Below are 10,119 nucleotides of genomic sequence, written 5' to 3'. Positions count from 1 at the left end.
TTTTTAGTTTAATCTTGTGAAAATTGTCCTTTTTTAAGCCTAATTCCATTCCAACTTCCTCCACTAACCTTCAAGTTCTAAATTTATGGATTCTTAAGATTAGAAATTTAGATTATTGAGTTAACAAAGATGTTTCCTAAGCTCACCAAGTCAACTACTCGTTTCAACCTTGTATTTAAAGCTTAAAGTAAAACTCACAAGTTCGAATATTAATATACAGTATGCCAACCAATGGCCAAATATAAACATTTATCAAAAATATGTTTAACCAAAACAAAGAATGACTCAAACTCAGTGGAGGGACTTAACAAAAAGTGGGTAACCTCTACAAGATGCCTTGACATACACCTACCAAGTGTTAATAAATGAAAAACTCCCTTAATAAGCCAGCTAAAGATCTACTTATCTGAAACAAAAACATATTTTTTTTTAGGTAAGATATATAATCTTAATAAGCAAATACGAAAGGAGAATAAGCCAAATAGTGCAGTATTCAAATAAACATATTTGCATAAAACATGCTATTTTCCAAATCAAATTCAAGATCTAACCAAATGCATTTAAAAAAGGGAATTATAAATATTTTGAAATACCAATATTATACTCAAAGCTCTTTAGAAACTTGATTTAAGGTTACCTAAACAAACTCCTCAAAACAAGATCAAAATACCAAAAGTAATGCAATTTTCACTATAAAGATTGACCTTTCCTTGATAGGGGGTTGATCTTTTAAAACACAAAACACTTCTTGTGTGTTCTGCTTTGTTGGGATCGACCTCTTCTTGCTAGGGATCGATCTTTTAAAACACAAAACACTCTTTGTGTGTTTTGCTGGCCGGGGATCGACCCTTTGGTCCTCAAGAAATGATCCCAACACTTCCATATTCAAAATTTAGCCATAAAACCTTCCAATTTCACTTCATTTACCTTGCCATCAATTCCCTTTTTCCAATCTATCAGATCTAAGGTTCCAAAAGATCAATGTTTCTACAATTGATGAACCAAACAGATTCCTATCAAGACATTTAATCCAATCAATTCCATAGCCAAATTCTCAAAGATACATTATAACCATGTGGCTTAACCATGATAATGGGTGCATTTCAAAATAGGCTTGTAAGCAAGCCTAATATATGAATAAAATGATTCACATATGATTATGCATTAATCCAACATCCAAGTGTAATAAAGCACATATTCATTCATGGTAAGGCTCATGGCCAAAATCCAAAGGTGCTACGATACCTAACCAAATCTAAAGGTGTTATGGCACCTAACCATTCCAAAGATGCTAAGGCACCTAACAATATCCAAAGGTGTTAAGGCACCGAACGACTGAAGATGTTAAGGCACTTAACAATTTCGAAGGTATTAAGGCACCTAACAAAGTCCAATTATCAATGCACAATTATTGCGAAAAGCTAAACTATGTTCATTTCATTTTCCAAGTCATGTTGAAACAAAAGTTTTCAATCATTTGAGATGCTTGTTCCCCATGAAAACATACATACATATATTCATATTTACATTCATATATACATTCAAAACATTTTCTTTCAGAACCTTTGGCATCAAACATATCCAATCAATCATCCAAAATTCTCATGCTTTCATAAACCTCGAAAACATGTTAAGCTATATCCAAAATAATTTAAAATGCATATATCTACTTACAATACTTTCCAAGCGCTTGCAACCAATCGAATCTTGCTTAACACGACAAGTTGAAACCTTCAACAGCACCTAATTTAGCAAGCAATCATTAATATCACCATAAATACTTCTTGAAATTCGTAATAAATAAATTCCTATTTTCCAACTTAACTCATCTTCACTTATTTTCAATAATTTTTATCAATACTTTTTCCAAACCTCACACCCATTAAATAAACAACTTAACTTGTATCTTACTTTACCTTGGTGAGCTTTCTAGATAGGAGATCTAGCAAAACCTTGAAAACTTAAAAAAAGTTTTTTGTTTTTAATGAGAGAAGATTAAAATCAGAAAAACCATTATTTTTAGAGTGGAAATCCTTATCTTTAGTACTTAGAATCCAAGGTTTGATAATAAAACCTTGAGGGTCTTGAGAAGAGGAGGAGATTTTGAAAGAAAATGAGAGGGAAAACAAAGAAAAGAGAATAAATGAAAAGTGGCTTGAGTTTTAAGGGTTTTAGGTTTTATTTTCTGTTTGGGTGCCTTAAGATCAATCCTTCTAAGACTGACTGTTTAAAAGGTGGGGGTCGATCTTGGTCTAAAACAAAATGCATTTTCTATCTTGAGGGTTTAAGGATCAACCCTTGGAAGGGTAGGGATTGATCCTAGCACTTCCATAATGCATTTTTCCCCCATTCTACCTTTTTGGATCACCCTTTAAAGGATGGGAGTCGATCCTGGTCTAAAACAGAATGCATTTTCTATCCTGGAGGCTTAAAGATCAACCCTTGGAAGCGTGGGGTCAATCCTAGTACTTCCAAAATGCATTTTGCCCCATTTTGCTTCCTAGGATCAACCCTTCTAGTTCCAACTTGTGAAAATATCTTTTTAAGCCTAATACCATTTCAACTTCCTCCACTAACGGAAACGATTCCTAAACTCACCAAATCAATTACTCCTTTCAACCTTGTATTTTAAGCTTGGGGTCGAGGAAAGGGATGAGATCCATTAATTAAGCAATTATCTTTGTAAGGTAATCAAATCTCCAAGTTACAAACTATATAGTAGTAATCAAGTTTAAATGATCCTTATGTATGTACATATAAACACTGAAACCTGAATTGCATAATCCCAGAAATCTTTAGAATGAAAAGAACAATGTGTGTAACAATTTTACTTTTTGATTTTGTTTCTCTCAATCTCATTGTTAGTGCATTTCCAGAGAAGTTTCAATCAAAAGTTAAAACCTCCCCACCCCGACTGTTTTCCAGATAAGTAAATCAGTTTTTCTTTGTGGGGTAAGCAGAGAAGTTGGGCTCATTGGCAGAATTGAATGGACTTGGAAACACTTATCAAAGCCTACAAGCAATGGCTGTCCATCCTCCCACCATGTGAAGGACCCAAAGATTGCTCAAAATTCTGGGTTATTAGTCTACTACTCATTTTATTGACATTTGAAATTAGTCACACTGAGAATCATGAAATGTGGCAAGCAGGAATCCGTCTTGAGAAATGGGCTGGCAGCTCAAGCAATTCCAACGGCAAAATGACAGAGTAGGCCACAATGAAACTGCTCAATTTTTGACAATTCCCAAAGCAATAACTAATAATAGTCTCCCTCTAGTCTCTTTACTCTTTTGAACCTGATGCAACCACAACGGCTCTTTTTCTCTCTGGGTTCGCATTTGCCCACTATAAATTGCTTCCATGTTCCTCACTTTTCCCACATCCTCCTCTCCATCTGCCTCACATACACACTCTTCAAAACTATTTTCGAAAAGCATATATAAACAAACATGGCCGCAAGCAGAGGTTTGTTGTTGTCTGCAGTGCTGCTTGTTTCTGTCTTCTTAACCTTAACAGAAGCAGGGGAACACTTAGTTGGAGGCAAAGCCAACGCTTGGAAAATCCCTTCATCTGAATCCGACTCTCTTAACAAATGGGCTGGAGCTTCTCGTTTCCAGATTGGAGACTCTTTAGGTACAAGAATAACCACTCATTATCAAACTTTTCTTTCATTTTCTCATCTGGATCTTTTCTTTTACTCATCCGATCTTGTTTCTTGTTTTTGCAGTTTGGAGTTATGATCCCAGCAAGGACTCGGTGCTCCAGGTGAGTAAAAAAGACTATGAAACATGCAACACATCTAGCCCTATAGCTGCACACAAGGATGGCAACACTAAGGTGAAGCTTGAGAGGTCTGGGGCATACTATTTTATCAGTGGAGCTGAGGGACACTGCCAAAAGGGACAGAAACTGATCGTCGTGGTTATGTCTGCAAGAAGCCAGTTCATGGGAGTCTCACCGGCACCTTCTCCGATGGAGTTTGAGGGCCCTGCGGTGGCTCCAACGAGCAGTTGCGTTAGCTTGAAAAGTGGCTTGGTGGTTATGTTGGGGGTTCTAACGGCGCTGTCTCTGTTTTGAAAAACTAGACGTCGGCTTTGTTATGAGAGAGAGAGAGATTCAATCAATTGCTGCTGCTTGAGGAATCATTCAAATGATTATAGAAGGAAATTTTTGTATTCTTACATTAGATTATTCTTTCCAGAGATTGGAGTGGAAGCATATATGAATTATTTATTCTTTTCCTGCTTAAATCGACCCTTTATTTATTCCTACATTTCACTTAATCGAGTTGTTCTCATTATATCTAATCATTCGACTATTTGGACATCAAGGCCAGGTTCACAACCACTGACCAAATATTGAAGAAAAGGCTTTCAATCCTTGACAGGGTGTGGTGGGCAGAAGGGGCACATTCACAAACAGTCCTCACTGTAATACTAATCTTTCAGCAGACATGAGAAGAAGAGATAGATAAGGCTACCAAACTCGGATAAATTCAAGATCTACAAATAAATGAACAGCCGTAAGGGACTGATGCACCTCCATTAAAGTAACACAAAGTCACAGCCAAAGAAACAGTATTTGAAGTTCGAGCATTGCAATGAAATTGAGGATTTTCATCAAGCAGTCACTCATTTCAGCAGGGTCTTGACTATTGATTTGACATTGAGTTTCTTCAGGTCTGTATATGACTGGCCACAGCCAACAAACATAACCGGCGCTCCTGAGACGTAGACCATCGACAATGCTGCCCCAACCTACGTCAATTTCAGTTATACGCCAAAAGTAAGATAAATGGCAGTGTGAGATTCCCATAGCAACCAAAATATAAAAAACCTTCTCGGATTCAAACTCATTTTACCTTGTCATCAATAGTGTCAAACTTAGTGAGCAAAATCCCATCTATCAATCTTGGAGTAGGAGAAGTAGAGAGGTCAGCCAATTTCTGCAAGAAGAGCAAGACTCACTGCTTTATAACATAGATTTAGTAACATAGGTACAACCAATAGATTTGAAATTTTGAATACGACAGACAAAATGTTTAAACGTGAAAGCAAACCTGGTTGAATTTTGACAACTGGTCAACAGCATCATTCCCAACTAGTGCCTCTCCAACAAATAAGACAAGATCCGGATTGTTGAGGTATATAAGCTTCGAGAGAGCTCTCATTAATGGTTCATTATCCTGATAAGCATAACATGGATATTAATAACATAACAGTGGTAACAAAGAAAAGCAATATAGCTAGGATTGCATTTAAATATCCTTCAAAGCAAAATAGCTCAATTGGTCGTCTCACTGCCTATAGCAAAACCAATATAACTGGTCCTTCTCTAGTTCTTGAAAGCAAACCTGTTTTGAATGGGTTATCTAGACATCTTCTAGTTTGTTCCATTCAATTTCAGAGTAAATAATGTATTGAATGCAATTGGTTGCCATTGCAAAAGTTATACCACTATCTTGACCCTTAATCAGAACCATCATACTTTTTATTTTCAGGGTTCTGAAAGCAATAGAAAGTATGAATGAAGCACCCACCAAGCACTACCCAAAGTATAAAAGTCCACAGAAATGAATTGACTGATTAGAAGATACCTGCATCCGCCCAGCTGTATCAACAAGAACAACATCTGAACCAGTACGAGTGGCCTCCTGAATTGCTTCCTTTGCTACAATTGCAGGATCTTTCTCGTACCCTTTCTCAAATATAGGAATCTAGCAGGCAGCAAGTAACAAGTCAGATATAAAAGAGTAGCTATACCAATGATACTTGTCATTACACAAAGCAAACCACCTTGGAGCAAGATGAGGCCCAATATGCTGAAAATATAACATTTACGATTAATGTAATACCTGAAGTCTACGTGCATGAGTTCGCAGCTGCTCAACAGCTCCAGACCGGAATGTATCACAAGCAGCCATCATAACACTAACATTGTGCTGCAGAAGCCAGTAAGCGACCTGCACAGTAACACTTGAGGTTAGCCAGCCTGACCAGAAGGCATGTCCCTGGGGACATATCTACATATAGTGCACTTAAATCAGCTAAACCTTGGCTAGATTTGTTGATTTCCCAACTCCATTAACACCAACAAAGACAACAACATATGGCTTCCTCTGTTCCTTGGCAGCATGCACATCCCTCAGTATGTCAATGGAGCGTCTAGGAGTTAAAATACGAATAAGAGCTTCTTCCATTGCAGCCTGCAGTCACAATTACCATTCTCCATTAAATTTATAGGCAATCAAAAAGCAGGAAAAAAAAAGGAAACAAAATTGAGTCCAATTGTAAAAGATGAAAAAATTGTAGACCTGCACTGTTGAAGAGATCCTTGTGAATGAGGCCAGCTTTTTTCCTTCAAGACTTGCAGCTACTGATTCACAAAGCTTCTCTGCTATCTCCTCAGCCTGTGAATGCCACATATACGTAAGCAATCCTATAAACATTGAAAGGTACCAATCCATTGGAAATCAAGAGTGTTATATTAGAAGAAGACATACCACATTCTTTGTCATAAGCCTATCTTTGAGAGCCTTCAAAGCTGGTTCTAGGTCTGCCTTCTCCAAATTTGCCTTTCCCGCAATACTGAGCCCAAGGAAGTAGAAAATGAATAAGTGATGCAATTGCATCATAAATTCAACAATTTACAACGAAATTGGATGGTGATGATAAAAGCTTACGGTAGAGGTGGTGCAAAGCCCAAGTGAAACACAATAAGGTGGCGTTTGGTACTTTACAATGCAATGTGATTGTAAGTAATGTGATTACAAGCAATGTGATTGCAGGAAAAATAACATTGTAGTGTTTGGTATGCAAGCAAAATAATGATTAAAATGTAGAGAGGATAACATTACAGCGTTTGGTTTACAAGTACTTTGCTAGGAATGTAATGTTAATTTTCAAAATTACCCCTATTTATTAAAATGCAAGTTTAATATACTTGTATTTTTTATTATTAGTTTTTATATAATATCATCTCTTAAATATATTTTTAATGTCATATGTTTTATTTTTATTTCTTATTATAATCTTATATATTTTATTTTCATTTTTTAATACAATTTTTAATATTATATATTTTATTTTAATTTAATTTTTTATTTTTATATTATATATTTTATTTTAATATTGTTATTTTAATTATAACGTTATAAAATGTTTTTAACAAGATAATAAAGTAGAAAGGTAAAAGTGTCTTTAAGAATATTACAGAGTGCAATGTAATGTGATTGTATTGGTTTTGGTCTGCTATCACATTACATCTCTTGGTTGTAATGTGATTGCATTGCAATCTTACATTGTTGTGATCTGTTGCAAAACAAACACTGCAATGTAATTTAATTGAGCACTTTGAAGGGAATGTGCTCCCACTTCCCTCATACCAAACTCTACCTAAGAGTTCACCATACGATGGGAAACAAAAAGGAGTGTATAACTCTTTGGGACTGGAATATATAACATGATACAAGCAAATGATGTCTAAAAATCTTTCATTCTTTAAGTGGTGATGCCTAGCAGAAGAAATATCATACATTGACTACTAATGCCATCTTTTGCAATGTAAATTATATAAGCACATAATGGCAATATCAAAAAGATCAACTCTATAAAAGAAACATTTCCAACTCAAGTTGTAAGGTTCTATGAAAATAAATAAAACTAGTCGGGACATGCTTTATGACGAGTATCTGAACATGATAAAACAAAAGCCATGAAGGCTTTACCCAAAAAAAAGGAGCTCCAATTTCACTCTTCATGAAGACAGAACAAATATATCCTAGAATAGAAATTATGAGCTAAAAGAAGAAACTACATCAAAGGGAGGATAAAAGTACAACAAATACCTCTGGAACATGGAGGAAAACCAACCCTTTTTCTTTGCTTCAGGCTTGCTATCCTTCCCCACATTGTCATCTTCTTCACTTTCACTATCACTGCTGATAATCTCTTCAATGTCCATCATACTTTCACCTTGATCAGCTGCAACAACCTCTATATTCTCATTTCCATTTCCATCCAGTGGATCAGTAAAGTCCAATTTCGTCTCTGGAGGTGCATCGTCCCAAACTCTATTCTTCTTTGCTACTTTTTTCTTAGGGTCCACCTTGGAACCCTTGTTAACAACAGTATCAGTTTTCTTTCCACCTTTAGTTCTTTTCTGAAGCTTACTTACATCGAAAGCACTAATATTGGAACTAGTATTTTCTTTACCGTTAACAACACCTATCATCCTAGGTTCTTCAATCTCAACATGATTACCATTGGAGTGTCCATTCTCCAATTTACGGCCTTTCACTTTATCACCATCCCCACCATCAGCAGCCAAGCCACCCTCACTCTTCTTACTTCCTTTATCAAAACCAGCTTTTTGCACCTGCCCTTGCTTCTTATTGTTATTCACAGGTTTAACCATCTGTTTTGATTTCTTAAACTCCTCAGCCCTAGCTTCTGCCTCCCTCCTAAGCTGCCTAAAAGTTTCATCAAAATCATTATACAGTGTCCTCTTAGGATCATAAATCTTCGAAAACTCACGCCTCACCAATGCAAGAAGATCGTCCACATACAAAAGATGGAGAATACGCTGATAGACAGCAACAAAAACAAGGCCAAGCTCATTATGGAAGGTCCATTTGAGGGTGTAAGAAGCACCAGGGGCATCATAGTTATATGATGCAGCACCAGAGCGCTCCTCCAACAGACAGGACCGGATCAGGGTGTCAATTGGTGACCCTTTAAGAGCATTCCCAAGCTCTTTACATGTCCAGAGGATTAACCCTCCCCTGGTAAATATCAGCAACTGCTCTAACATCTTTTGATTTCAGCAAATCTCCTGCAATATAGTCAAATAAAACTCAAAATTCAGATACCCAAACAATTTAAAAAGCATAAATTTCCAAGAAAGAAACTTTTTCAGCTACAAATTTTTAAATTCATTTGCCTTTTCCCTCTCCTTTGGAAATAATCGCAGATTAAATAAAAACACCCCCAAAAATATTTCAGAAATTAAACCAAGAAAGCATGGATTTTGACAATTATTCATTCCAATAAGCAAATTATAAAAAAAGGGTCTTTAAAAGAGCGGATCTTTTTCTCATTGGAACAGGAACAATAATAAAAAAAAAAGAAAAAGAAAACTCATGATCCGCAATTGAAAATCCAACCTACAATCTGCAATTTTTCAGATACAAAACAAAATGATACCAAGATTCGAATTTGAGACCCTGACTAATAGATCAATCAATCAGAATTAAATCGAAACCTCAAAGGCAAACAAAATCAAAGACCAAACCTATAAAAAAATTCGAAAACAAACCAAATTCTCGTAAACACCCAACAGATAATAAGAAGGAAAAATACCTGAACTCTTCCTTGGAAATCTTACGAATCCTACAAATAAGAAGGTGTAATTTGAAAGAGAAAAAATCTAAAAAAAAAAGGAAAATTCAAATTGAGGAAGTTTTTGCTTTGGGCTATATATAGGTCTTTATTATTATTTTTTATTATCAGGAGTTAATTAACAAATAAATAAATAAAGAGTTTTTGGAAGTGTAGTAAAAATTGAATCTGGGTCTGACCAGATTCGTCGGGCGTTTTAAGCATTGGCGCACGCCACTGTAAAAAAACACATAAAAAAAAAAAAAACTGTCTCCGACCACCAACGTTTTACGTGGCGGTTAAAATATCTATTTAAACAGCGTTTTCCCTGGAGTTACTCTGTGCGCCACGTGTCGGGAAGTTTCCACTGTATCGCAACGCTGCGTTCTGGAGCGCACGATGACAAGGCAGAAGATAAGAGTTTGCGGTCTGACGAGGATTCCAATTCTGAATGGGACCGTGGGGTATTAGGTTGCGACCTACACTCTTACTTATAGCTAATTCGGTGGATTTGGATTTTAAATTTTAATATTATTAAATTAAATTATAATTCATATTAGATTCACTGACAAAGTATTATACCACAAATGATGTAGTATTATTAAAAATTATTTTTTATAAATAAAAAATTCATCATAATTTTCAATATTAACAAATTTATTAATATTTTATCGATAAAATTCATAATTTTATAATGCTTAAGATACGTGAAATTTTAAGATTCGAATCTTTTTTTTTTTT

The 10,119-nt window shown here is 35.6% G+C and overlaps 2 protein-coding genes across 2 annotated transcripts; one reads left to right on the top strand and one right to left on the bottom strand.

Moving 5' to 3' along the window:
• Positions 3,267 to 4,251, top strand: LOC18587829 (early nodulin-like protein 1). Its single transcript, XM_007011846.2, has 2 exons — positions 3,267 to 3,634; positions 3,729 to 4,251. The coding sequence occupies exons 1-2, from the start codon at positions 3,451 to 3,453 to the stop codon at positions 4,076 to 4,078; spliced, it is 534 nt and encodes a 177-aa protein (XP_007011908.1). The 5' UTR covers positions 3,267 to 3,450; the 3' UTR covers positions 4,079 to 4,251.
• On the bottom strand, positions 4,455 to 9,585 carry LOC18587828 (signal recognition particle receptor subunit alpha). The gene is made up of 10 exons (XM_007011845.2): positions 9,361 to 9,585; positions 7,848 to 8,833; positions 6,504 to 6,588; positions 6,315 to 6,410; positions 6,054 to 6,206; positions 5,856 to 5,963; positions 5,598 to 5,717; positions 5,061 to 5,186; positions 4,863 to 4,946; positions 4,455 to 4,758 (listed from the first exon to the last, which is right to left on the bottom strand). Exons 2-10 carry the CDS (start codon positions 8,810 to 8,812, stop codon positions 4,633 to 4,635), a joined length of 1,863 nt encoding a protein of 620 aa, XP_007011907.2. The 5' UTR covers positions 8,813 to 8,833; positions 9,361 to 9,585; the 3' UTR covers positions 4,455 to 4,632.

The sequence above is a fragment of the Theobroma cacao genome, chromosome 9, assembly GCF_000208745.1.
Source record: "Theobroma cacao cultivar B97-61/B2 chromosome 9, Criollo_cocoa_genome_V2, whole genome shotgun sequence".
NCBI lineage: Eukaryota > Viridiplantae > Streptophyta > Magnoliopsida > Malvales > Malvaceae > Theobroma > Theobroma cacao.
This window is presented reverse-complemented; position numbering and strand designations above follow the sequence as displayed.